This window comes from Syngnathus acus, chromosome 12 (assembly GCF_901709675.1).
Source record: "Syngnathus acus chromosome 12, fSynAcu1.2, whole genome shotgun sequence".
Lineage (NCBI taxonomy): Eukaryota > Metazoa > Chordata > Actinopteri > Syngnathiformes > Syngnathidae > Syngnathus > Syngnathus acus.
In genome coordinates this window covers 11,245,096-11,271,530 of record NC_051097.1, presented here as the reverse complement: position 1 = coordinate 11,271,530, position 26,435 = coordinate 11,245,096, and the positions used below count along the sequence as shown (strand labels likewise).

The window sequence follows — 26,435 nt, the reverse complement described above, 5'->3', positions numbered from 1 at the left end:
AGGACACTCCATTAGGTACACCGCCATTTTCACAGGTACCTAATAACAGGCCAGTTCATTAGGGAAAAATCATGGCCAAAGCTTAACTGAAAGTGAAAAGTGCCACACCCGCCCTCACCCCCACTTTCTGATTGGCTGGTTGATCTGTGACGTCACACAGACACTACATTAGGTACAGCACCATTTTCAGGTGTACCTAATAACTTTATGTAATTTTTGTACGTGTCAAGAATGTGTATTTGACTACTTGCTCTTTATTTTGGGGGACACCAACACGTTACACAACGTAAAACGCATATACATATCATATAAAGCAGTTAACCAAATGTCAAATTTTGGTTTTCATCCCCAAAAAAATAAAAACAAGGAATAAAACACCAGACAAGTTTTAACAGGTTTTTAATGTTTATTAAAATAATAATAATAATAAAAGTACATTTCAAACCAGCAATCTAATGTGAAATTGCAGTAGATATACATGATTTTTATGTTTTAATTGGCGATTATAAAAACAAGGAAAAAAACACCAGACAAATTTTAACATAAATGTTTATTTAAAAATAATATTAAAAGTAAATTTCAAACCAGCAATCCAATGTGAAATTGCAGTAGTTATATTTGAAACAATATTTAGGCGTATATATGCATACACGTTATTTATAAACTACTATAAGTGTTATAAATTCAAGATTACCCAAAGAGAAGCATAAGCTCCCCGTTGTTTCATAACGGCGCATCCCTTCGTGCAATAAAGTTAGCCGTTAGCTTGGAGAAAACGCGCATAAAAGAAGTGGTGTTGCAGTGAGTGGTTCTTTCTTTCCTTGGCAAATCGTCAATCGACATTCTGGTTTACATAGTTCACGCCAGGAGGGAGTTCACTGACTGATCCGTTGATGCACGGGAAGGCAGTTGACCCATTGCCTCGTTCGCTTACGGGAAAATCAGGATTCGTTCCCTCACTAATCCATTCACGCGATTAACTGGAAATGCAAATCACTCACTCACTCACTCACTGACTCGTTCACTCACAGATCCGTTCAGCTGGGGAACGGAAAAAGCAATTCACGGTTAACCGCTTTATATGACAATATATATATATATGTGTGTGTTTTACGTTATATCGGTTGGTGTTCAATAGTTTATTCCTTACACTGTCTGAAGCCTTTTTCAAAAAACTGTCACTTTCATTAGCAAAAGAAATACAATTTAAAGAATATTTAGTATTTATTTTTATTCAATTATTCGACTCTCCATACATATATAGGAATAGAACTTTACGACTTTTGTTGTAATATAACTGATTTTATTATAGAAGCTGGTGTAACACTTAACAGATTTTTGTTGGTGGTGTGCCTCGAGATTCTTTCCAATGAAAAGGTGTGGCGTGAATGAAAAAAAGTTGGGAAACACTGGGTTAAGGTGACAACCGGACAGGACCAGGAAGCGTGATCACAGCTCGTCCGAGGAGTAGACTTCGACTCCTGCTATTGGCCATTTACAGGTACCTCCTGGAAGATGAGGAAAATAGGTGTGTTCACTACCAAGGGTAAACAACAAAACAAACACATGCAGCAAAACTCCATCCTCTTTCTATCCATCTTATCCAACATATACATGTTATCCAACATATCTATCGTGTATGTATGTATGTAAGTATGTATGTATGTATGTGTATGAATGTATGTAAGAATGTGTGTATGTATGTATGTGTGTGTGTGTGTATGTATGTGTGTGTGTATGTAGTTAGATACATACATACATACATACATACATACATACAAAGATAGATAGATTATACATACATTCATTCAAAGATAGATGCATACATACATACGGCATACATACATACATACATACAATCATACAAAGATATAGATAAGATTATACATACATTCATTCAAAGATAGATGCATACATACATACTGCATACATACATACATACATTCATTCATTCAAAGATAGATGCATGCATGCATGCATGCATGCATGCATACATACATACATACATGCATACATGCATACATGCATACATGCATGCATGCATGCATGCATGTATTACGGGTGTAACGATTCATCGATACACATCGATTAATCGATATAATGCTCTATGATTTGTTGGCATCGATGCTAAACGTAAACATCGATCTATATCGCCCGTTTTTGACCTCGGACATTAGACGCGACTTTATTTTGAAATCCAGTTCATTGTTGCTTGCTTCCTCTTTCCAGGAGCAGTGAGCGGCGTGTTGTGTTGTGAGCAGAGCAGGCACGTGAAAGGGGAGCCGACAACTACGCGGCTCCTGGGCTGGTGCTATGGCTAGTGTCCAAGAAGAGGAGGAAATTCGCTCCCCTTTGGGCTTCAAGTCATTCGTTTGGAAGCACTTTGTAATTTCCTAAATAAAGAGTTTGCAGTACGTTGTTGATTTTGCGTATGAATTGTTATAAATCAGGATATTGTTCTATATCGATCGTAGAGCACTACATCGTGATGTATCGTGAATGAATCACAGCAGGCTTTAAGATATCGGCGAATATCGTATCGTGGTTCTTTGTATCGATATGATATCGTATCGTTACAAAACCCGCGATTTACACCCCTAGTTTGTAACCCTAACCTTGATTTAAAACCCTAGTCAGAAACCCTAACCCTAGCTTGAAACCCTAATTAGCAATGGCAAAACTCCTTGGAAACCCTGGTCGGAAACCCTAACCCTAGTTTTGAAAGCCTAGTTAGAAACCCTAATCTTAGAAACCCTAAAAGTAGTTTGAAACCCTTGTTGGAAACCCTAACCTTAGCTTTAAAACCTAGTTTGTAACCCTAACCCTAGTTTGAAACCTTAAATAGCAATGGCAAAACTCCTTGGAAACCCTAGTCGGAAACCCTAACCCTAGTTTTGAAAGCCTAGTTAGAAACCCTAACCCTAACCCTAACTCTAGTTTTGAAAGCCTAGTTGGTAACCCTAACCCTAACCCTAGTTTTGAAAGCCTAGTTAGAAACCCTAACCCCAACCCTAACCCTAACTTTGGAAACCCTAGTCGAAAACCCTAACCCTAGTTTTGAAAGCCTAGTTAGAAACCCCAATCTTAGAAACCCTAAAAGTAGTTTGAAACCCTCGTTGGAAACCCTAACCCTAGCTTTAAAACCTAGTTTGAAACCCTAACCTTGGTTTAAAACCCTAGTCGGAAACCCTGAGCCTAGTTTGAAACCCTAATTAGCGTTGGCAAAACTCCTTGGAAACCCTAGTCGGAAACCCTAACCCTAGTTTTGAAAGCCTCGTTAGAAACCCTAATCTTAGAAACCCTAAAAGTAGTTTGAAACCCTCGTTGGAAACCCTAACCCTAGCTTTAAAACCTAGTTTGAAACCCTACCCTTGGTTTAAAACCCTAGTCGGAAACCCTGAGCCTAGTTTGAAACCCTAATTAGCGATGGCAAAACTCCTTGGAAACCCTAGTCGGAAACCCTAACCCTAGTTTTGAAAGCCTAGTTAGAAACCCTAACCCTAACCCTAGTTTTGAAAGCCTAGTTAGTAACCCTAACCCTAACCCTAGTTTTGAAAGCCTAGTTAGAAACCCTAACCCCAACCCTAACTTTGGAAACCCAAGTCGAAAACCCTAACCCTAGTTTTGAAAGCCTAGTTAGAAACCCCAATCTTAGAAACCCTAAAAGTAGTTTGAAACCCTCGTTGGAAACCCTAACCCTGGCTTTAAAACCTAGTTTGAAACCCTAACCTTGGTTTAAAACCCTAGTCGGAAACCCTGAGCCTAGTTTGAAACCCTAATTAGCGGTGGCAAAACTCCTTGGAAACCCTAGTCGGAAACCCTAACCCTAGTTTTGAAAGCCTAGTTAGAAACCCTAACCCTAACCCTAACTCTAGTTTTGAAAGCCTAGTTGGTAACCCTAACCCTAACCCTAGTTTTGAAAGCCTAGTTAGAAACCCTAACCCCAACCCTAACCCTAACTTTGGAAACCCTAGTCGAAAACCCTAACCCTAGTTTTGAAAGCCTAGTTAGAAACCCCAATCTTAGAAACCCTAAAAGTAGTTTGAAACCCTCGTTGGAAACCCTAACCCTAGCTTTAAAACCTAGTTTGAAACCCTAACCTTGGTTTAAAACCCTAGTCGGAAACCCTGAGCCTAGTTTGAAACCCTAATTAGCGATGGCAAAACTCCTTGGAAACCCTAGTCGGAAACCCTAATCCTAGTTTTGAAAGCCTAGTTAGAAACCCTAACCCTAACCCTAGTTTTGAAAGCCTAGTTAGAAACCCTAACCCCAACCCTAATCCTAACCCTAATTTTGGAAACCCTAGTCGAAAACCCTAACCCTAGTTTTGAAAGCCTAGTTAGAAACCCTAATCTTAGAAACCCTAAAAGTAGTTTGAAACCCTCGTTGGAAACCCTAACCCTAGCTTTAAAACCTAGTTTGAAACCCTAACCTTGGTTTAAAACCCTAGTCGGAAACCCTGAGCCTAGTTTGAAACCCTAATTAGCGATGGCAAAACTCCTTGGAAACCCTAGTCGGAAACCCTAACCCTAGTTTTGAAAGCCTAGTTAGAAACCCTAACCCTAACCCTAACTCTAGTTTTGAAAGCCTAGTTAGTAACCCTAACCCTAACCCTAGTTTTGAAAGCCTAGTTAGAAACCCTAACCCCAACCCTAACTTTGGAAACCCTAGTCGAAAACCCTAACCCTAGTTTTGAAAGCCTAGTTAGAAACCCCAATCTTAGAAACCCTAAAAGTAGTTTGAAACCCTCGTTGGAAACCCTAACCCTAGCTTTAAAACCTAGTTTGAAACCCTAACCTTGGTTTAAAACCCTAGTCGGAAACCCTGAGCCTAGTTTGAAACCCTAATTAGCGATGGCAAAACTCCTTGGAAACCCTAGTCGGAAACCCTAACCCTAGTTTTGAAAGCCTCGTTAGAAACCCTAACCCTAACCCTAACTCTAGTTTTGAAAGCCTAGTTGGTAACCCTAACCCTAACCCTAGTTTTGAAAGCCTAGTTAGAAACCCTAACCCCAACCCTAACCCTAACTTTGGAAACCCTAGTCGAAAACCCTAACCCTAGTTTTGAAAGCCTAGTTAGAAACCCCAATCTTAGAAACCCTAAAAGTAGTTTGAAACCCTCGTTGGAAACCCTAACCCTAGCTTTAAAACCTAGTTTGAAACCCTAACCTTGGTTTAAAACCCTAGTCGGAAACCCTGAGCCTAGTTTGAAACCCTAATTAGCGATGGCAAAACTCCTTGGAAACCCTAGTCGGAAACCCTAACCCTAGTTTTGAAAGCCTCGTTAGAAACCCTAATCTTAGAAACCCTAAAAGTAGTTTGAAACCCTCGTTGGAAACCCTAACCCTAGCTTTAAAACCTAGTTTGAAACCCTACCCTTGGTTTAAAACCCTAGTCGGAAACCCTGAGCCTAGTTTGAAACCCTAATTAGCGATGGCAAAACTCCTTGGAAACCCTAGTCGGAAACCCTAACCCTAGTTTTGAAAGCCTAGTTAGAAACCCTAACCCTAACCCTAACTCTAGTTTTGAAAGCCTAGTTAGAAACCCCAATCTTAGAAACCCTAAAAGTAGTTTGAAACCCTCGTTGGAAACCCTAACCCTGGCTTTAAAACCTAGTTTGAAACCCTAACCTTGGTTTAAAACCCTAGTCGGAAACCCTGAGCCTAGTTTGAAACCCTAATTAGCGGTGGCAAAACTCCTTGGAAACCCTAGTCGGAAACCCTAACCCTAGTTTTGAAAGCCTAGTTAGAAACCCTAACCCTAACCCTAACTCTAGTTTTGAAAGCCTAGTTGGTAACCCTAACCCTAACCCTAGTTTTGAAAGCCTAGTTAGAGACCCTAACCCTAACCCTAACTTTGGAAACCCTAGTCGAAAACCCTAACCCTAGTTTTGAAAGCCTAGTTAGAAACCCCAATCTTAGAAACCCTAAAAGTAGTTTGAAACCCTCGTTGGAAACCCTAACCCTAGCTTTAAAACCTAGTTTGAAACCCTAACCTTGGTTTAAAACCCTAGTCGGAAACCCTGAGCCTAGTTTGAAACCCTAATTAGCGATGGCAAAACTCCTTGGAAACCCTAGTCGGAAACCCTAATCCTAGTTTTGAAAGCCTAGTTAGAAACCCTAACCCTAACCCTAGTTTTGAAAGCCTAGTTAGAAACCCTAACCCCAACCCTAATCCTAACCCTAATTTTGGAAACCCTAGTCGAAAACCCTAACCCTAGTTTTGAAAGCCTAGTTAGAAACCCTAATCTTAGAAACCCTAAAAGTAGTTTGAAACCCTCGTTGGAAACCCTAACCCTAGCTTTAAAACCTAGTTTGAAACCCTAACCTTGGTTTAAAACCCTAGTCGGAAACCCTGAGCCTAGTTTGAAACCCTAATTAGCGATGGCAAAACTCCTTGGAAACCCTAGTCGGAAACCCTAACCCTAGTTTTGAAAGCCTAGTTAGAAACCCTAACCCTAACCCTAACTCTAGTTTTGAAAGCCTAGTTAGTAACCCTAACCCTAACCCTAGTTTTGAAAGCCTAGTTAGAAACCCTAACCCCAACCCTAACTTTGGAAACCCTAGTCGAAAACCCTAACCCTAGTTTTGAAAGCCTAGTTAGAAACCCCAATCTTAGAAACCCTAAAAGTAGTTTGAAACCCTCGTTGGAAACCCTAACCCTGGCTTTAAAACCTAGTTTGAAACCCTAACCTTGGTTTAAAACCCTAGTCGGAAACCCTGAGCCTAGTTTGAAACCCTAATTAGCGATGGCAAAACTCCTTGGAAACCCTAGTCGGAAACCCTAACCCTAGTTTTGAAAGCCTAGTTAGAAACCCTAACCCTAACCCTAGTTTTGAAAGCCTAGTTGGTAACCCTAACCCTAGTTTTGAAAGCCTAGTTAGAAACCCTAACCCTAACTTTGGAAACCCTAGTCGAAAACCCTAACCCTAGTTTTGAAAGCCTAGTTAGAAACCCCAATCTTAGAAACCCTAAAAGTAGTTTGAAACCCTCGTTGGAAACCCTAACCCTAGCTTTAAAACCTAGTTTGAAACCCTAACCTTGGTTTAAAACCCTAGTCGGAAACCCTGAGCCTAGTTTGAAACCCTAATTAGCGATGGCAAAACTCCTTGGAAACCCTAGTCGGAAACCCTAATCCTAGTTTTGAAAGCCTAGTTAGAAACCCTAACCCTAACCCTAGTTTTGAAAGCCTAGTTAGAAACCCTAACCCCAACCCTAATCCTAACCCTAATTTTGGAAACCCTAGTCGAAAACCCTAACCCTAGTTTTGAAAGCCTAGTTAGAAACCCTAATCTTAGAAACCCTAAAAGTAGTTTGAAACCCTCGTTGGAAACCCTAACCCTAGCTTTAAAACCTAGTTTGAAACCCTAACCTTGGTTTAAAACCCTAGTCGGAAACCCTGAGCCTAGTTTGAAACCCTAATTAGCGATGGCAAAACTCCTTGGAAACCCTAGTCGGAAACCCTAACCCTAGTTTTGAAAGCCTCGTTAGAAACCCTAATCTTAGAAACCCTAAAAGTAGTTTGAAACCCTCGTTGGAAACCCTAACCCTAGCTTTAAAACCTAGTTTGAAACCCTACCCTTGGTTTAAAACCCTAGTCGGAAACCCTGAGCCTAGTTTGAAACCCTAATTAGCGATGGCAAAACTCCTTGGAAACCCTAGTCGGAAACCCTAACCCTAGTTTTGAAAGCCTAGTTAGAAACCCTAACCCTAACCCTAACTCTAGTTTTGAAAGCCTAGTTAGTAACCCTAACCCTAACCCTAGTTTTGAAAGCCTAGTTAGAAACCCTAACCCCAACCCTAACTTTGGAAACCCTAGTCGAAAACCCTAACCCTAGTTTTGAAAGCCTAGTTAGAAACCCCAATCTTAGAAACCCTAAAAGTAGTTTGAAACCCTCGTTGGAAACCCTAACCCTGGCTTTAAAACCTAGTTTGAAACCCTAACCTTGGTTTAAAACCCTAGTCGGAAACCCTGAGCCTAGTTTGAAACCCTAATTAGCGATGGCAAAACTCCTTGGAAACCCTAGTCGGAAACCCTAACCCTAGTTTTGAAAGCCTAGTTAGAAACCCTAACCCTAACCCTAGTTTTGAAAGCCTAGTTGGTAACCCTAACCCTAGTTTTGAAAGCCTAGTTAGAAACCCTAACCCTAACCCTAACTTTGGAAACCCTAGTCGAAAACCCTAACCCTAGTTTTGAAAGCCTAGTTAGAAACCCCAATCTTAGAAACCCTAAAAGTAGTTTGAAACCCTCGTTGGAAACCCTAACCCTAGCTTTAAAACCTAGTTTGAAACCCTAACCTTGGTTTAAAACCCTAGTCGGAAACCCTGAGCCTAGTTTGAAACCCTAATTAGCGATGGCAAAACTCCTTGGAAACCCTAGTCGGAAACCCTAATCCTAGTTTTGAAAGCCTAGTTAGAAACCCTAACCCTAACCCTAGTTTTGAAAGCCTAGTTAGAAACCCTAACCCCAACCCTAATCCTAACCCTAATTTTGGAAACCCTAGTCGAAAACCCTAACCCTAGTTTTGAAAGCCTAGTTAGAAACCCTAATCTTAGAAACCCTAAAAGTAGTTTGAAACCCTCGTTGGAAACCCTAACCCTAGCTTTAAAACCTAGTTTGAAACCCTAACCTTGGTTTAAAACCCTAGTCGGAAACCCTGAGCCTAGTTTGAAACCCTAATTAGCGATGGCAAAACTCCTTGGAAACCCTAGTCGGAAACCCTAACCCTAGTTTTGAAAGCCTAGTTAGAAACCCTAACCCTAACCCTAACTCTAGTTTTGAAAGCCTAGTTAGTAACCCTAACCCTAACCCTAGTTTTGAAAGCCTAGTTAGAAACCCTAACCCCAACCCTAACTTTGGAAACCCTAGTCGAAAACCCTAACCCTAGTTTTGAAAGCCTAGTTAGAAACCCCAATCTTAGAAACCCTAAAAGTAGTTTGAAACCCTCGTTGGAAACCCTAACCCTAGCTTTAAAACCTAGTTTGAAACCCTAACCTTGGTTTAAAACCCTAGTCGGAAACCCTGAGCCTAGTTTGAAACCCTAATTAGCGATGGCAAAACTCCTTGGAAAGCCTAGTCGGAAACCCTAACCCTAGTTTTGAAAGCCTAGTTAGAAACCCTAACCCTAACTCTAGTTTTGAAAGCCTAGTTAGTAACCCTAACCCTAGTTTTGAAAGCCTAGTTAGAAACCCTAACCCCAACCCTAACTTTGGAAACCCTAGTCGAAAACCCTAACCCTAGTTTTGAAAGCCTAGTTAGAAACCCCAATCTTAGAAACCCTAAAAGTAGTTTGAAACCCTCGTTGGAAACCCTAACCCTAGCTTTAAAACCTAGTTTGAAACCCTAACCTTGGTTTAAACCCCTAGTCGGAAACCCTGAGCCTAGTTTGAAACCCTAATTAGCGATGGCAAAACTCCTTGGAAACCCTAGTCGGAAACCCTAACCCTAGTTTTGAAAGCCTAGTTAGAAACCCTAACCCTAACTCTAGTTTTGAAAGCCTAGTTAGTAACCCTAACCCTAACTCTAACCCTAACTCTAACCCTAACTCTAAATCTAACCCTAGTTTTGAAAGCCTAGTTAGAAACCCTAACCCCAACCCTAATCCTAACCCTAATTTTGGAAACCCTAGTCGAAAACCCTAACCCTAGTTTTGAAAGCCTAGTTAGAAACCCTAATCTTAGAAACCCTAAAAGTAGTTTGAAAGCCTCGTTGGAAACCTTAAGCCTAGCTTTAAAACCTAGTTTGTAACCCTAACCTTGGTTTAAAACCCTAGTCGGAAACCCTAACCCTAGTTTGAAACCCTAATTAGCAATGGCAAAACTCCTTGGAAACCCTGGTCGGAAACCCTAACCCTAGTTTTGAAAGCCTAGTTAGAAACCCTATTCTTAGAAACCCTAAAAGTAGTTTGAAACTAGGGGTATAACGATTCATCGATACACATCGATTAATCGATATAATGCTCTACGATTTGTTGGCATTGATGCTAAACGTAAACATCGATCTATAGCGCCCGTTTTTGACCTCGGACATTAGCTGCGACTTTATTTTGAAATCCAGTTCATTGTTGCTTGCTTCCTCTTTCCGGGAGCAGTGCGCGGCGTGTTGTGTTGTGAGCAGAGCAGGCACGTGAAAGGGGAGCCGACAACTACGCGGCTCCTGGGCTGGTGCTATGGCTAGTGTCTGTCCAAGAAGACGAGGAAATTCGCTCCCCTTTGGGCTTCAAGTCATTCGTTTGGAAGCACTTTGTAATTTCCTAAACAAAGAGTTTGCAGTACCTTGTTGATTTTGCGTATGAATTGTTATAAATCAGGATATTGTTCTATATCGATCGTAGAGCACTATATCGTGATGTATCGTGAATGAATCACAGCAGGCTTTAAGATATCGGCGAATATCGTATCGTGGTTCTTTGTATCGATATGATATCGTATCGTTACAAAACCCGCGATTTACACCCCTAGTATGTATGTATGTATGATGATAGAACTATTTATCCCACAGCGGGGATATTGTCACAGCATCATACAAGAGTGCAAGAATACAAGCGACAAGTGCTAAATGTAAAAATGGATCAATAACAGACAAGGACAAAGACAAGTGCCACTAGTAGCGGTCGAGACAAAACACATGATCAGGTGCCACACATGTTGGACACTCTGACAGCAGTAGGAATGAAGGACCTGCCGAATTTCGCCTTCCTACACTGTGGCTGGTGGAATAGGATGTATGGATTAAGTATGTATGTATGTATGGATTAAGTATGTATGTTATCTATCTATCCGTCCGTCCGTCCGTCCGCCCGTTTCCATGCCAATGCTTGATGTGACTCATGCAAAAACCAACTTCATGCGTGCATGCCACGCACATGTTTTACCTTGCGCTCCAGTCGGGCCTTGTGGGCCAAGGAGGTAAGAGTGAGTTCTCTAACGTTAGGGGAGGGGGAGGATCAAAAACATACAAAGACAACAAAACAGCGGTGATTGACGGAAGCAAGTGGCCACGTTGGTGCGCTGCTGTGGACCCTCACCTCCAAATTTCCACGGGCTTTCTTTAACACGCCGTGGGTGAGCGACACTGCGGGCGGGGACAGACAAAAACACATCAGCGTCATGCTCCAAACACACACGCTTGCACGCTGTCTGCTTCTCATAACATATCCAATTGAATTTGTTCTTCTAAGCTTAGGTCATAGCCCTCAGACGACGACTTACGCTGGTCGATGATGACCCTCTCCATGCCCTCCTTGAGCTGGTTGGTGGTGCGCAGGCGTTTGACAGCTCCGCTCAGCATTCTGTCCTGTTGGGACAATCTACTCTTCAGACGCGAGATCTCCCTCTTCAGATCGTCCTGCAGGCGGGAGCGGGATCACACACTTGAGGAAGGTTGAAGTCCAACGGTGTGGCCCGAGTGCGCTGCAGCGTACCTGTTGGTTGTGAGCCGCCGTCATGGCGCCCCCTAGCGGCAGAGAGACTCTCCACACCAACTTGAGCAGGCGGGCGGCCTCGTCCAGAACCTGCTGCGTCGTGCTCACGTCGCCCGACAGCTGCTTCACGCTCTCCTCGTCCGGCATCTCCACATAGACAAATGTGATCAAACCTTCCTGGGTCTTTTTTTTTATGCATTGATTTTCAGTGATGTCAATGTTTGAAAGCTTGACCCTACCTTGTTGAGACAGCGACGCAGCTGGACGTCCATGCCGCGTGCCAGCTTGCGTCCTTCCGAGATGAGCCTGCGGAGGGCGCTGTAGTCCTCCACTAGCGCCAAAATGTGGCGCCCATTGCGGTTGGCCCACAGGCGGTCCCCTGGCACCAGGCGGGAGGGAGCGCCCGTCACGCTTTCGCCGGAGCTGCTGCTGCTGCCGCCGCCCCCCGTGCTGCCCCCCGTGCTGCCATCGCCGTCCACCTCGCAGCGCATCGGAGCGTCGGCGCCTTGGCGACCGGGCGACGCGCTCCCTTCATCTACAAGCAGGAGGCGAGACCATCAGTCACATGCCACTTTTTAAAGCACAGTTAGTTCATTGTTGAAGTGGTTTTGGAGTTTAGCATTATCTGTCAAATGTTGCCAAGCCGTCAAAGTGTTTGATGATGAATGCCTGCCCTCTGGCGGTCTCACGTGACCTGGGCTCAGATGACCGGTGGAGGAGAGTAGGTAGTTGATGTTGATGGTTTCGGAGCGGCCGGGCCCTCGCCACAGCTGCTCCTCCAGCCTCTGTCGCAGGGTGCCGTTGGTGTGGATGCTCCTCTCCAGCTGCACTCGCAGGTGGCGGATCTCCGAGAGCAGCTCGGACAGGTCGGCCGCGCCGCCGGGATCCTCGGTCGCGCCGACGCCTGCGTGAAAGACAGCGGCGGGCTTACATTTGAAGACAACACACAAACTAAATGACATTGTGACTTTAAACATATCAAACCAACTTGGACTCTGCTCCGCCGTCTCCATCTTCTCGCGAACTTGCAGCTCTACACGCAGCGACTGCAAGAGGCGCTGCGAGTCGGTCACGTGCTGTCGCTGGAGCTTCACCTCGCACTGCAGACTGAACGCAAAAGACAAGGAGGAAAATCAGTCAGTTGTGATGCTCACGTGTTGCATTTTGAACAACGAGCAAGGGAAAGCCAGAGGAGCCAAACGGGTTTCGGATTTCAGTGTCAGCCGGCAAAGCGGACGGGCGAGCGCGCGCTTAAGCAAATTGTACTAATAGCATGTCGTCATGGTGATGCTGCAACACCGAGTGGCTTCACATTGCAACGTGTTCAATGAGTTGACAGACAATTATGCCCCCCCCCCACACACCTGCGCAGCTGGTCCTCGCCAGCGCACAGCGATTCCTGCAGCCTGGCGTTCTCTCGAGCGCCGAGCTCCAGCTTTTCCCGCAGCCTGACGTTCTCCTGCCTCAGGAGGTCGCTCTCCTTCCTGTTCTGCTCCAGCTTGGCCGTGCGTCTGGCCAGGCTCTCCCGCAGTCGCTCGCCCTCCCGTTGTTTGTCTGGAAGAGGGCGAGGCGTGACGCGCCGCACCTCGGGGTCACAAAAGAACGCGCCTCGAGTGTACCTTTGGACTCCAGGTTGATCTGCTCCTTCAGCGCTTGGTTCTGACCCCGCAAGAAGCGAAGCTCGTTGACCAGCTGAGCTTGATCCTCGCCGCCGTGGATGAAGATGTTGGTGGCCGCTGGTGCAAAAGCAGACCCGAGTGAGCGTGCCGTGCCGGCTTTCTAAATCGCCCGCTAACATGCCCGGCGAGCGCTCACCTGGGTCTTGCTCCACCTCGGCGAGCCTCCTTTCAAGCTGCTCCCTCAGGCGGTCGTTGGTGGAGATGCTTTCCTCCAGGCGCCGCCTCAAAGCTCGGATCTCCTCGAGGTGCTCGGCCAGCAGGTCTGCGCAAACGACAGAACGAGACCCACGCCGAGACGAGATGATGTAAAAAAACATACGGCAATGGCATCGTGGCGAGTCGTCGACGCTTGACTACCTGAATTGACGGCCGGCGTGTCCGCGGAGGCGTTTGCCGCCGAGTCGACCGCCTCGTGGCGTTCCTGATGATGGGCCATGACGGAACGATGCAGGTCCAGCTCGCCGCGCAGGCTGACGTTGAGCTGCTCGCTGCCCCTCAGACGCTGGTGAAGCACTTGGTTCTCCCTCTGCAGGAGCAAAAGTCGGTCGCCGGACGCGTCCGCCACCTCGGCTCCTTCTCCTGTATGTGAACGCCATCACTGTTTCTTTTCTTTCCAGCAGAAATGGATAGGTGCTACTTAATAATGCAATTTGAAAGTGGAAGGGCGAGGGAGGGCAGGGGAGGGAAAGCGGACACCTGCGGCGTCCTCGGCCTGCGTGGGACGCCTCAGTGCGCCACAATGGCCGTGAGTGGAAAAGAAGTGCTGGGGCGAGCGTGCGACATGATACCACGTGATGGAATTTACGATGTGGAATGACGCGGAGCGTGGTGCCAAACTGCAAATCGCACCTTGCGTGGGCAGCCTGCCGTGAATGGAGGACCTTCCGCTGTGGGGGCTGTTGGGACTCTGGACTCGGAGCTGACTCTGCAGGCTCTGGATGAGGCAATTCTTCTCCTGCAGTTCTTTGGCCAACCTGAGAGAAGGAGGAGAAAGATGACAAGGGTCCATCACTCTCTTCAAGAAAATTCTGAGGGGCTAGAACATTCCTGGTTAAGTTTCTGCTGGGAGGTTAAGATGGAGAATATTGGACTTTTTCCAACCAACATAGAAAATGCCCAGGAATTCTGTACCGTGCTCAGTCGGGTGGCCAACAAAACCACAAACATTTCTAACCACACCCTTTTAGACAGGCACACAATTTATAAAAAAAAAAAAGTTGAAGTCCACAGCAAACGCCAAGCCTCTCTACTCCACTCCACTCACGCGTCTAAGCGCTCGCCGGCGCGCTCGGTCACTGCGATATTTTGCCCAAGCAGGCAACCGACATGTTTCCGCAGCCAATGTCTCTCAGCCTCCAGCTCCGCACGCAGCTTTTCCAGCTCCTGCTGGACCGGGCCGGCGGGGCTGTCCGCCAGCCCCCGTTCACTACAAATAAATGCCAGCCTTTAGCGAAGGCGTCACAATTTCTGCTGTGAAATTACACGTAGGGTAGAGAAATGCTGTTCAAAAGGTACAATGTCTCCTCACTGTTTGTCCTCTAATGTTCTGATTCGTACGCCGCCGCTGACCCAATTGTATCATCAATTATTTTGTTGACACACACATGAAAATAGGTCAGTGGCCAGGCAGACGCCATTCAAGTCCAGCCCAGCCCAGCCCAGCATGCCAGACGGGGTCACGAGGCAATTAGGGGAAAGGCTAGAGGGGAGCTTTGCTTTTAAAGAGGTCATGAGGCAAACATCAAATCTTAGAAACAGCGCAACCCCCCCAAAAATCTTCCATCAGTGCCATGTGGGGGTGGGTTGGCCTATAAAAAAATAGCAGCCCCATCATGGACTTGAAAAATGGTCGACAAGTACGGCAAACCAAAAAAAAAAACAAAAAACTATGCGCTGAGCCGTTGACAGTTTTCAAATGCGCTGAGGGAGGTAGTAAATATGGAGTGAGACGTACCTGCGAGAAAGCTCCAGAGCCGCCACATCTTCATTCTCACGATGCGTCTCTCCTAATAGACACAATACTTGTCAGTAAAAATCAGCAATGCTTGAGGGAGGACTCCTAGGTTTTGGTCAACAAGCCTCGCCGCTCGCCTCGCTACCTTTGTCCAGGCGTCCCTCCAGCCGATCCAGAATCCTCAGGCTCTTGTCCAGCTGCTCCTTGAGCACCTCGTTCATGTAGCCTTCGGCCGGGCTGGCGCGGAGCATCTCCTGGAAGGCCCTCCTCAGCTCGGCCGTCTGTCGGCGCTGAAGGCCCGCCAGTCGCCGGCTCTCCTTGAGCTGCTGCCTGAGCTGCGACAGCTCCCTGGCTTGCGACTGCACCAGGGAGTCCAGGCTGCGGGAGGAAGGCGCACACCCGTATCAGACTGTTTTCCTACTACGGTCAATGAGGGGATTGACAGAAAAGAATTCAGCATTTCTGACAATTCCAACCTGGCAGGCGATGTGGAGCGGCTACGCCCCTTGGCGCTTGTCTTTCTTTCCGCCTCATCGGTTTCCCCGCTCGTGGCCCGGGGCTCTCCGTCACGCGTCTGCTCCCTACCGGGCCTGGCGGGACGGCTCTGTGTTCCGTCCCGATCGGTCAGCTGGTCGGAGCGGTGGCCGCCCACCGGGTCAACGGCGTTCCTTTGCATCTGGCGGGCGAGTCTGGCTTGTCTTTCCAACTGGACCTTCAACTCTCGCACCTGCGCCTGGAGCAGTAGCGGGTCCTCGGAGAGGCCGTAGTCTTCGTAGGTCTGAAGGCTTTTCAGGCTGACCTGAAAACACAACGTTAGCCTTTTTTCCTGTGTCATGACAGAAAGCGGGCAGCGGTCGTGACGAAATACCTTGGCCGAGCTCAAGGAGGGGGAACTCGGGTACGGTGTGCTGGAGGCCGAGTCCAGATTTTCAGTGGAGGAAAAGTGCGCCTGCTCACGAGTCAGCAGCGAAGGGAGACTAGCGGCGCTTCCGCTCGCTTTGACGCCCACCTCGAGGTCTGGAAAAAAAACAGAAGCTTCAAACAGTGTCGAAGGTGACGAGGACCAATTGTCCCGATTCAGAATCATTTGTTTTGTTTCCAATGGAAAGGCCCGTCAAAATGTGCTCCAAACGGCAGCACTCGCTTGGTGGAAACAAGGCCGGAAATTAAGAAGGAAGAGTGGAAATGATGGCAGGACATGCATCCGTGCAAAACATTGCATGGCGATACCACCACAGTGAAAACCAGAAGAAAGTGAGTTTAGGAGACAGCTGGAGTGCGTTACGGCCTCCTGCAGCCAGATTAGTGTCCACTCAGAAGACAGACATGCAGCGTCCGTCTCGACGGCGTCTGACCTGAGCTACTGCTCTCTTCCCTATCGTTGGCGCTCTTGGCCGTGGTTTCGTAACCCAGGTCCTGCAAATCCACCTGCACACCTTTGTCATCCTGCTCCACAGCTGGCATTGGAGGCAACGTTAAGTCACGTTAAGTGCGTTTGTCACTTGGAAGTGGAGGTAGCTTTCCATCGTGTCAAACGTGCACATGGAGCGGAAGCAAACATGGAGTCGTTCCTTGCGACAAAAAATACACGCTCACCTTTTTGCACCGCGTTATTCGGTGTGGACTGAGCCAATTTCTCCTCCAGGTTTTTGCAGGCTTTTTTCTTCTCCCTCAGCGCCTTGTGGAGAGTCTCTAGCTGAGCTTGAACGCCAGGCGCTAAGCCCTTGGTGTCCGGCGGCACGGCGTGGGCCTCGCTCTCTTCCCTACGGGTGCGCTCCTCCTGCAGGGAGGCCTCCAGCTCGCAAATCCTCTGCGAGTGATCACCGAGGACCCGGGAGAGAATTTTCAGGTTGCCAAGGAGGTCCGACTTGAGGAGTTCCTCGTTTGGCCGAGTCGGGCGCCGCAGTCGCTGTCTGTTTTGTAGAGCTCGCTGAAGGTTGTCCAAGTGGCGCTGCAGGTCGGGCTCGCTGAACGAGCCGCTGCTCGTACAGCCGGCAGCCAGAGAAGCAATCGCGGATTCCGCTGAGCTAAGGCATTTCACAAGAACTTTGGTCATCTTCTGACTTGAAGTTGGATCAGAACTTCCGCTTTTCCCGTCTTGATCCCGCAGCTCATTTTCTCGGAAAGGTTCCGTCTCTGCGGAAGACGAGTCGTCGTGCGCCGAACCCTCGGGTCCTCCAAAGACCCCTCTTGGGTTGGGTTCATCTGAGGAGGCGTTGGCTGCCTCTATCTTCAAACAGAGATCTTTGATTTCCTCCTGCTTTCCCTGGCTGTCTGCCAACAAAAGGTGCTTCCTTGCCAAGTTCAAAAGTCGTGCAAGATGCTTGTTGAGCTCCTCCTTTTCCTGAAGCGCTCTCTGTGAATCCAGGCAGTTGCCATCGCAGCCCATACAAGCGGAGCCCGCTCCCTGTCCGGACCCACCCTGGCCGCCCAGACTGCAGGCGGTCAGGTAGGCAATGGTGGACTCGGCGGCTCGCAAGGCCTCGGCGTACTGGCTATTGAGACGCTCCTTGTCCTGGAGCTGCGCGCGGAGCTCCTCCCAATCGGCCAGCTGCTCGCCCAGCTTGTTGATCAAGGCCTCCTTCTCCTGGCACTCCTGGTGGAGGAGCTCCAGCTGGTTAAAGAGACCAGCGTGGCCCTGAGTGTCGTCCGGGGTGTACGTGGACGGACAGCCGCTATCGGGAGCACGTTCGAAGGAAGAAGAAGGGCCGGCGCTCGGTTGCGACGACGCCGGGGAGTTCGAAGCGGATCGCTGCTCAGCGTCGGGTCGCCGCCGCACCGCGTCCGCTTCGCTGCAAGCTTCCGGTCTCGGCCTCATCGGAACGGGCAGGCGAGATTTGAGACAGGCCTACGAAAGATTGTTGTTGTTGTGAATTATTGTATAACCATTGAAGACTTTTCCTGTTCTTTAAAACACACCTTGTGTTTTGGAATCTTGCCATCTTGCGGAGTTGCCACTTCCTCCGTGGCGGGTGCGCCCTCCTGCAAACTTTCCCGACCGCCTCTTAATTCAGTCTGCCCGTCGCTGCTGTCGCCCGACGCGTCTGTGCTCTCCTTCTCCTTGTGCTCGCTGGACTTTTGTTCCTTCAGCAGACCTCGCAGATGAACGTTTTCAGCCGTGAGCCTGCCGACTTCCTCTCTGTAAAGAGGGGATCGATTACAATTTCAAGGCGGATGCGGAGAAAACAAATAAAAAGTCCGACCTTATGTGCAGGAGTGGTGAAGCCAGACTTTTTTCAGAATGGCTCTCTGCGGTGGAGGCAGACTGAGCATTCTCTCTGCTCTGGCCCAGGCCGCCGTCCACACTCTCATTCCCAAGTAGCTAAAAGGCGAGACGAAGCAAAATCAGCCAGCGCAATTCCTCTCAGGTTCCGCATCTGTTGGTATGTGTCAAGAAATTTGAAGGGAATTTTTAGGGGCAACTTTGTGAAATACCTGCACGAGTGGGAAGTCTGTCTGACTCGCTTGGTCTTGATAGCAGCACGTCCGGTGAGCTGCAGGCGGCGCCTCCGTAATGCTTGCGCTGTCTGGCTGCTAGAGTAATGGGATGTGACATGGGCGAGTATGACATATGTGGCTCCATTTAAAAAGAAAGAAAGAAAAAAAAAAGGAAAATAATACTCAATGATGCAACAGAATCCCCAAAAGTGTGCAAAGCGACAGCGGGATGGCATGACGTGTCTAATGTGATATGGCCAAGGGACGTCGATTCATGGGGAAATGATAAAGATAGAGAGACAGGCTTGGTTAGGAACAATGGAGGAAAGAGTCAGGAGATTATCTACAACAAGGAAAAAGACCAACACTTGGAAAACTGCATTTGAGACTACTGAGAAATCAAGATATAGTCAACCTGGAATATTTTCATTTTGTATTTGTGACTATGACAGCTTGGGAAAAAAATCTGTAAGTGACAGCTTGTAAGTTGCTTCAGTCAAGCTACCACAGCACTAGTTTTGTCTCAAATGCAGCCAGACACAGCAGAGGTTAAGTCAGGTTCAAAGGTTAGACGGGAGCTACACAAAGATGTTTGTTTCGCTTAACGTGGAAAGCGGTATGCTGGTAATTATTATTATTTAAAAAAAAATAAAAATAAAAAGTGTGTGCAGTTGAGAGCGTTTTGCTTTTGCAGCGGCCAACCTGTTTCCACGGACGACTGCTGGCCAGGTTTCGGTCCTCCTTGTTGAAAGCATCTTGGCCGGCCTTCTCCTGTGCTGCCAACCTGTTCTGGAGCTCCACGTTTAGAGCCTGAAGCCTGCCGACACGCTCCTGCAGCTCCAGCACCTGATGGACACGCCGCAAACTCAAGTGACATCATTGCTCATTTCTGTTAGCCTCGCATAAAATGAATTCACCTTCTGCTTGAGCTCCTGCGGCGAACTGTCGTCATGGGCCTCACCCACGCAGATGCTCATGTAAGACGTTTGGTCCCCGACGAAACTCAGCGAGTCCCCTGGAGCAAAAACAGCGTCAATATTCCTCCCCCAAAACAAACAAAAGTGTCATTTCCAGGTCGTACGGCTGTCAATGGCGCCGCCCACTCCACCGCCGCGGTTCTGGATGGCCCCCAAACGGGCCTGAAGAGAGGCATTCCAGCGCTGGGCATCTTCCAGCTGGTGCCGCACGCTCTCCAGTTCGTTGGGGTCGACTACGTTCACGCCTGAGCACAAACATTCAAAGTGTTGAAGTTTGGATGTATTGACATTCCGTGCGTGTTCATAACAGCAAAACTTTCAATCACGTCTGAATCCATCAAGGATCCGGTCTGAGCCCACTGCGCTTTTTATGGTGTAGCAAAGATGATGACGCTCAACGTGATGCAAACCAAAGTACAGGGGACTCCAGTAGGAGACAAAGGAGCATCATCATGGGCAAATGCTGAAATGACTTGTCAAGACCATCATTGCATAGAGAGCTGCTTGTTACGTCCAGCTGACCTAGTTCTACACCTTCCACTCTGCTCAATGAAGACTGACGCGCTGACATGCCTGCGTTAATGACGGCTTACCTGAGCGCACAAGAGCGAGCCACTTTGAATGAGTCTCAAAGTCGTGCCCCGACTTGACTTTGAGATTAGGCGAGCCGAGAGTTGCTGTATTCAAACAAACCAATTTGCTATGTTATATAACGAGGCGTTTATCCGATTTGAGATTGGGCTAATTTCGCGTGTGGCAGACGGCCGAGTCGGCCCCCGCCCGATTAATACCCGTGGAGTTGTGACGTCATCGGCGGACAGACAAACAGTTTTGTGGGGAGGCTGAACAAGCACACAGGCATGCAAGAAAAACAAAGAGGGACAAACTGAGGACTTTATTCACATTTTTTTAACAAGGAGACAAGTCAGGGGTGACAGACAGAGAGAGAGAGAGCGAGAGAGAGAGAATGACAGAGTGAGCGAGAAAGAGAAAACAAATAGCACGTCAGCATGAAAATAAGCAGGTGATGATGTTGAAGACGAGGAGATGCTGAATTAGCGGGCTTGGGATCTTGTTAGCCAGAGCAAACGCGGGTCGGAATGACAGAGGACAAAGAAGTGTGTGCGTTTCCCACAGGGTCACTAAACTCATTTCCTAGCAGCAGCACTTGAGATGTGTTGGTTTCCTAGCAACCAAATTGCAACAATCCCCCCTAACCCCCCACTGGGGGCTCAAGTAGGTCTCTCACGGGTTTGCGGCGCACCTTCTCTGATTTTGGCTCTGTCGAGCTCTCTCTCCAAGTCGTCCCTGAGCTCCTCGTTGGCTTTGACGCCGTCCTCCAGCTGCTGCCTGAGGAGCTGCACCGCCGTCAGCTCCAGCTGCAGAGCGTGAAGACGTTGGGCACTACAAAGCGAATCAGGATTATTTCTTCCAAATATCCAATGCGCCACATAGCGGGGAGCGAGTTGCAAATGTTCTTTTCCCGCTGTCCCACCTGTCCTGCTCCTTCACAGTCCTGACCAGGCTGGAGTAGAGCTGCTGCTCGGCCCTCAGAGCTTTGTTGAGCGCTTCGTGTTCCTGCTGCAAAGCTACCAGGGTGGGAAGGACCTGAAAAGCAAACAAACAAACAAACCTTTAGCTCTTTTCTACTTTCTTCAAGCGCTTTTGGGATTTTTTAAATTGTACTTCTTGCTGGCTGTCTCCGCCAATCATGGTGCTCTCTCTTTGCGGGAGCCCCGATGGCGATCGATCCATGACCCGATCGCCTTGCTGGCCGAGGCGCTGCTGGAGAACCTGCTCAGGAGCAGGAAGTAAACGCTAGCGCCGAGACGGTTGGTCCAACTTTCCAATGTGTGTAACGAGAGCCTCCTTACGTGGATGATTTCATCTTTGGTCTCGAGGGTGGCGGTCAGAGACTCGATATTGGCAACCTGGCCTTCGCCGCGGCCCTCCAGCTCGGCCAGCGACGCTCGCAGCTCGGCCAAAGACATCTAGACGGACATCGGGGCACCGGTGAGTCGACGGAAAATGAAAAGGAGAGTCCACGGAGGCAAACGAGACCTTCAATTCATTCTCTCTCTTCAGCGCTTTGTTGAGAGCCTCCGTTTTCTGTGCCAGCTCTTTTTTGAGAACGACAACGGTCTTCTTGGAAACTGGAATGTTTTCCGAGCTGTCGTCGCTGTTCCTCCTGGAGAGCTCAGCTACGGCACCGGGAAAACAACAACAACAACAACAACGTATCAGCATTGTTGCCACTCGCACAATCACGTGCTGAATTAGGTTCACCTTCGCGCTCGGCCAACTTCTCTTGCATGATTTGGATGGTTTGTCTGAGCTCCAGCACGTAATCTGGCTCCCCGTCGTGCTCCGTGTCCCGACCAGAGTGGAGGAGCCTCTGCAAAAATCGGCACGCACAAAAATGTCCCTCTGAACTTGTCCAGTAATTAAAAGGAGTCCAAATGAAGCAGAGGATTAGGAGCTCTGTGGCTGCTCATCTTGGGCTTTTAACTTAAGCACATTTTACAGCGGAGAGGCCGCTTTATCCCGCTTACGTCGATGACGGCGTCTTTTTCACTGAGGACGAATCGGAGCTCTGCGCTTTCCAAAGAGTCCTTCTGGGCCGCCGTGGAGTTTTGCCTCTCAGCGGCGGCCAGCTGATGCTGCCGCTCGGACAGCTGCCTCCTCAGCTCCTGAATCTCCTGGGAACGCTCGGACAGCATGCGATTGTAGTGCTCGGCGGACTCCTGACGAGACGAAAAGCATATTGTTCGAATGTGTACACGTCGAGTAGCGTGTTGTATTTTCGGCAAACCTTGATGAGTTGGTCCTTGCTCCGAACGGTTGCCAGCAGTCCTTGCACGGCGCCCTCGTTGTCGGCCACGAGCCTTTCCCTGGCTTTCACCGCCTCGGCCAGCATCGCCTCGTTCACCTTTAACCTCTGGCCCAGCTGCTCGGCCAAGTCGCGGGCGTGACTTTGCGACTGGCTCAGCACCGACTCGGACAATTCCTGCGAGAAGACGGGAGGCGGACGAGTTTGAGCGATAGCCCTTAGCGTGTTGGCGCGTGCCGACTTGCCTCCAAATCTTTGGTTTTGCCGTCGAGGGAGAGCTGCAGCTGGCTGATGAGGGAGTCTTTCTCTCTCAGCGATCTGTTCAGGTTGTCCTCCATGTCTTGCTTGGCCCTCTGCAGGTTCTTTAGCGTGTTTGCGAGGTGCTGCAGTTCCACGTCCTTCTCCTTGATCAGGCTGTCAAAATTCTGTGCGTGGAAAAAATACACCAAGCGCATTGATATCAGGAAATGAATGTCATTAACATTTTGGCTTCCATCTCCTCACGTTAATCGTTTCTTCGTTGTGCGACAGAGAGTTCTTGAGCCTCTGCAGGTCTCGATCCTTCTCCCTGAGCGACAGCTGCAGCTGGTGGATTTCGTTGTCTTTCTCTTCCATGGCTGCAAATCTCTCATCCAGCGCTTGCTGCGAGTGGGCGGCGTCAACAAACGGGTTGACCATTAAACTCAAGGCACCAGATCTTGCACGCACGCACGCTCACCTCCAGCGCCTTTTCCTTTTCTTTCAGCCTTCGGCACAGCTTGGCGAGCATGCCGTCGTTCCCCGCTGGACTCTCGTTTTGCTCCAAATCTTTGACCGTGTTTAGGTACTCCTAAAATGAGAAACCAATCAGTAAAAGTTTTGTTCTTTATTCAAAGGAACACAGCGGCGCGCGTCACCTGTAACTGCTGCTCTTTATCGGCCAAGGTGGACGTTAGCCGCTGGATGGTGACTTCGTGGGCGTGCACTTTTCTTTTGGTTTGCTCCAACAGCTCCTGGTACTGCCGCTCCAGAGAACGCTCCTTCTCCTCGATCTCGCCGCTTAGCTTTTTCACTTGGTTGTTGAGATCCTGGAAGGGCGGATAATATTTGACACGGAGCTCTTCTGAATGTCGAATTTGATCTCACATTCAAGGCTTTGTCTCCCTTCTTCTTCTGCTGCTGCAGGTCTTCCAGCTCCACCTCCAGCTGCTCCTTGGCCTGCTGCAAGTCAGCCAGCTCCTGCTCCCTCCTGTCCAGGGCCCGCTGCAGCTTCTGGGCTTCCATCACCTTGGCGTGGTGCTCGCCTTGGAGTTGGATCAGCTCCGTTTGCTTGGCCGTCAAGAGACTTTGGTGCTCTTCCGCTCCCTGCGGGAGGAGTCGACGCAAGACGCTGGTCTTGAACTGAAAGTTTGGCACGCAGACCCACCCGCATGTCAAAGAGGCAACTTGCCTGATATTTTTGCATCTGGGCCTTGTGCGCCGTTTCCCTGGCTTTGGCGAGGGCATCGTCCCGGTCCTCGATCTCATGGCACAACTCTGCAATCTGCGGGGATGGAAGTTAGCAAAAATAAAAGTTGGGCTTCCAAAGGAGCATCAAAAAAAGGCCTCGCACCTCTTTGTCTTTTTCCCTGAGGACCTGCGTGAGCCCTTGGATGGTTTTGTCTCGCTTGAGCCCGTTTTTCTTCTCCGCTTGGAGTTCATTCTCGCTCTCGTCCAGCCTTCCCGACAGCGTCTGTGCACAAATGTGGTGTCATTGGACCTTCTTACGGACAAACACAAAACAACAAGTTGCATTGCGGCCGTTCACGCTACCTTGGCTTGGCTCTGACTTTCTTCCAGTGTCTTTGTCAGGTTTTCATGGGCGCTTCTTGCCTGGGTGAGCTCTTCGGTCAGCCGCTTGTTGACGGACTCCAGTCGGTGAAGCTCGCTCTGCTCAGCAAATTTGGGACACAGAAGAAGAGGGAAGATAAATACGCCGCTTAACTTTGAGTGACTTTTCCCAACAGTGGCAGTCTGCCCAGTTGGACGGCAGCACACAACTACCTCCACCGCGGCAGGCAGGTACTGATCATCAAATTCTTCCGTGAGGTCGTGGAGAGACTTCCACTGAGCCTCTTTGCGCACTCGCTTGTTCGGGGCGGGGAGCTGGCCGGCGGTGAACCTCTTCAGGACGGGGATGCGGCTCCCGCAAGGGACTGAAACTTCTTGCTTGCCGAGGCAGCGCAGGAGCTGGATCAAGTCGGAGATCACCGAGGGCTGCCGTGAGGTTCTGCGGAGGAGCGTTTGAGCTTGAGCCTTTCCTGCCGGATCCACGTTGGCGGCGTGTCGGGAGACAGACGCCTTGGCTTCTCGGACTTTGGTCCTACCCGGCTTGGTTTCTGGAGTTTCGAAGTCTCGATTGAGGGACTGCAGGGACGCGGAACGGGCTTTTAATCCGGGCCTAGGAAAGGTGCCCTTATGGTGGACCAGGTCCAGGTACATGCTCTGAGAGCTGCCCCGCGAGCCCCGCAAACCAAAGGTCTTCGTCGGGCTGTCCAGCCCCACCGTTGATCCCATCCTCCATTTCTTGAGACCCGAACGACCCGGAAGCACTCCTTTGCCCACGAGTCTATCCAGACTCACACATCTCCTCATGCGCTGACTACTGGCGCGTTCCCTCGGCGATTTTGTGTCATCTGGCGGCTGACCGGCGGCCTCGTCGTCAAAACTGGCCGCCCCGGACGACCTGAGGGACGTCTTTGCGCTCTCCTCGTCGCTCTTTTCCTGATCCACGTTGTGTTTGTTGTAGACGTGGATGATGCACTGGATCAGGTGCGCCTTCTCCGCTTGGATCTTCTGCACACGGCCGTTGTGCTGTTCCTGCAGCTGGCTGAGGTTCACGTCGCACTGGATCACCTTGTCCAGCTGGAAGACGCACTTGCCGCAGAGGAACTCGCCGCGGCCGTCGCGGGTCACCTCCCGGCCCAGCACGTGCGACAAAACCACCTGCAGCTTCCTTTTTGCCGCCGAGCTGAAGATCCAGCGACACTGGTTGCCGACCAGGCGGCCGCTGCATATGCGACACGAGTCCTTCATGTCGCCGTTCACATTGGTCCGCACATGAGAGATCCAAAACGTCCGCTCCTAAAGATCCTCTGCCAGCCTGCCAGCCGCAGAAGAGTGAGCCATCGTTGGGCGACGCGCGGGAAAGAATGAATGATTACAGAGCAGCGTAAGCCGTAATCCTTCCATAATCCCTGCTCCTGCCTCTGTTCCGCTCGCATCCGACACAAGTGATCAGATCAAATCCTCTACCGGAGTCATCTTTGTTCTGGCCGATGTCAACTTTAAAGAACGCGCCGGAGATGGGACCTGCCGATGCCTCGTCCTGGGAGTGCCTTTGCGCTTAAGAATCCACTTAAGCGAGTTGTCGTCCAGAAATCACTCTTGTCACATATCCCATTACGGCCCAATCCAAGCCGGTTCTCTGTTTGACACTGACCGCGCTGGACAAGTCGTGCGGCGAGCCGGGCTGCTTTTCAGTAAATATGGCCAGCCGTAAATAACTGACTCCAGACAGCCCGGTAATCCGCTTTTAACTCTGTGACCGGGGACCCGACGAGGGACAGCCAGTTCACTATATGGGAGGTCATGAGACGCTGCTCCTTGCTTGACGATTTATAGATCAATGACATCAAAGCCGAGTTCCATTTTGCATTGTTTGGGGAACTCTGGATGACTTAACCGAGCGACGCTGCACTTTTGATTCAAAGAGGGGGGAAATTGTGTAACAGGCAGGCTGACACAAAGACATTTCTCTGGCCTGAAGGGTCAAAGCAAAACAAAAAAGGACGCGTGCGTGCGCTGTGTAGTTCAAAAGCACCGACCTGGTTGTCAGGTTTCATTTGGTCCTTTTCTTTGAGGAGTTGCTCCTTCAGGGCCTGGGGGTCAACATAAAAACAAGCGGCGTGAGGACAAATGGAGACAGAGCAGTGAGTTTGGGCCATGGCGAGGAAGCCACACCTCAAGTTCCTCCGTCAGCTGTTTGACTCGCCCGTTTGACAGCGCGTCCATCTCTCTGTGCCTGTCGTTGCTTTGACGGAGCGCCGCTTCCCGGTTGGTCAATGTCATCTTCAGCTGCTCGATGATGCTGGAGGGGGCAAAACAACAATGAAACC

General features: G+C 49.1%; 1 protein-coding gene across 7 annotated transcripts in view; it reads right to left on the bottom strand.

Annotated features, from left to right (window-relative positions):
• Positions 1 to 1,321: 1,321 nt before the first annotated feature.
• cdk5rap2 (CDK5 regulatory subunit associated protein 2) overlaps positions 1,322 to 26,435 on the bottom strand; it is a 29,263-nt gene continuing 4,149 nt past the window's right edge. For 6 of the 7 annotated variants that reach the window (XM_037265113.1, XM_037265115.1, XM_037265117.1 and 3 more), the window contains exons 8-51: positions 26,281 to 26,407; positions 26,145 to 26,198; positions 24,091 to 24,207; positions 23,891 to 24,010; positions 23,729 to 23,821; positions 23,425 to 23,643; positions 23,196 to 23,366; positions 23,018 to 23,128; positions 22,804 to 22,941; positions 22,545 to 22,724; positions 22,282 to 22,476; positions 22,022 to 22,213; positions 21,756 to 21,864; positions 21,531 to 21,670; positions 21,344 to 21,460; positions 21,156 to 21,263; positions 20,965 to 21,077; positions 20,734 to 20,873; positions 19,574 to 19,714; positions 19,410 to 19,507; positions 19,195 to 19,338; positions 18,490 to 18,588; positions 18,258 to 18,376; positions 17,974 to 18,193; positions 16,651 to 17,902; positions 16,410 to 16,511; positions 15,923 to 16,071; positions 15,531 to 15,853; positions 15,200 to 15,432; positions 15,055 to 15,106; positions 14,365 to 14,526; positions 13,950 to 14,074; positions 13,458 to 13,679; positions 13,237 to 13,362; positions 13,041 to 13,157; positions 12,786 to 12,975; positions 12,410 to 12,528; positions 12,116 to 12,325; positions 11,661 to 11,956; positions 11,422 to 11,568; positions 11,210 to 11,345; positions 11,026 to 11,072; positions 10,873 to 10,921; positions 1,322 to 1,508 (exon numbers count right to left, since the gene is read on the bottom strand). In XM_037265113.1, coding sequence (XP_037121008.1) covers positions 1,450 to 1,508; positions 10,873 to 10,921; positions 11,026 to 11,072; positions 11,210 to 11,345; positions 11,422 to 11,568; positions 11,661 to 11,956; positions 12,116 to 12,325; positions 12,410 to 12,528; positions 12,786 to 12,975; positions 13,041 to 13,157; positions 13,237 to 13,362; positions 13,458 to 13,679; positions 13,950 to 14,074; positions 14,365 to 14,526; positions 15,055 to 15,106; positions 15,200 to 15,432; positions 15,531 to 15,853; positions 15,923 to 16,071; positions 16,410 to 16,511; positions 16,651 to 17,902; positions 17,974 to 18,193; positions 18,258 to 18,376; positions 18,490 to 18,588; positions 19,195 to 19,338; positions 19,410 to 19,507; positions 19,574 to 19,714; positions 20,734 to 20,873; positions 20,965 to 21,077; positions 21,156 to 21,263; positions 21,344 to 21,460; positions 21,531 to 21,670; positions 21,756 to 21,864; positions 22,022 to 22,213; positions 22,282 to 22,476; positions 22,545 to 22,724; positions 22,804 to 22,941; positions 23,018 to 23,128; positions 23,196 to 23,366; positions 23,425 to 23,643; positions 23,729 to 23,821; positions 23,891 to 24,010; positions 24,091 to 24,207; positions 26,145 to 26,198; positions 26,281 to 26,407 — 7,381 coding nt within the window. In that variant the 3' untranslated portion in view covers positions 1,322 to 1,449. Of the gene's footprint in view, positions 1,509 to 10,872; positions 10,922 to 11,025; positions 11,073 to 11,209; positions 11,346 to 11,421; positions 11,569 to 11,660; positions 11,957 to 12,115; positions 12,326 to 12,409; positions 12,529 to 12,785; positions 12,976 to 13,040; positions 13,158 to 13,236; positions 13,363 to 13,457; positions 13,680 to 13,949; positions 14,075 to 14,364; positions 14,527 to 15,054; positions 15,107 to 15,199; positions 15,433 to 15,530; positions 15,854 to 15,922; positions 16,072 to 16,409; positions 16,512 to 16,650; positions 17,903 to 17,973; positions 18,194 to 18,257; positions 18,377 to 18,489; positions 18,589 to 19,194; positions 19,339 to 19,409; positions 19,508 to 19,573; positions 19,715 to 20,733; positions 20,874 to 20,964; positions 21,078 to 21,155; positions 21,264 to 21,343; positions 21,461 to 21,530; positions 21,671 to 21,755; positions 21,865 to 22,021; positions 22,214 to 22,281; positions 22,477 to 22,544; positions 22,725 to 22,803; positions 22,942 to 23,017; positions 23,129 to 23,195; positions 23,367 to 23,424; positions 23,644 to 23,728; positions 23,822 to 23,890; positions 24,011 to 24,090; positions 24,208 to 24,321; positions 25,369 to 26,144; positions 26,199 to 26,280; positions 26,408 to 26,435 lie in introns of those variants that run through there. The other variant, XM_037265111.1, reaches the window with a different exon arrangement.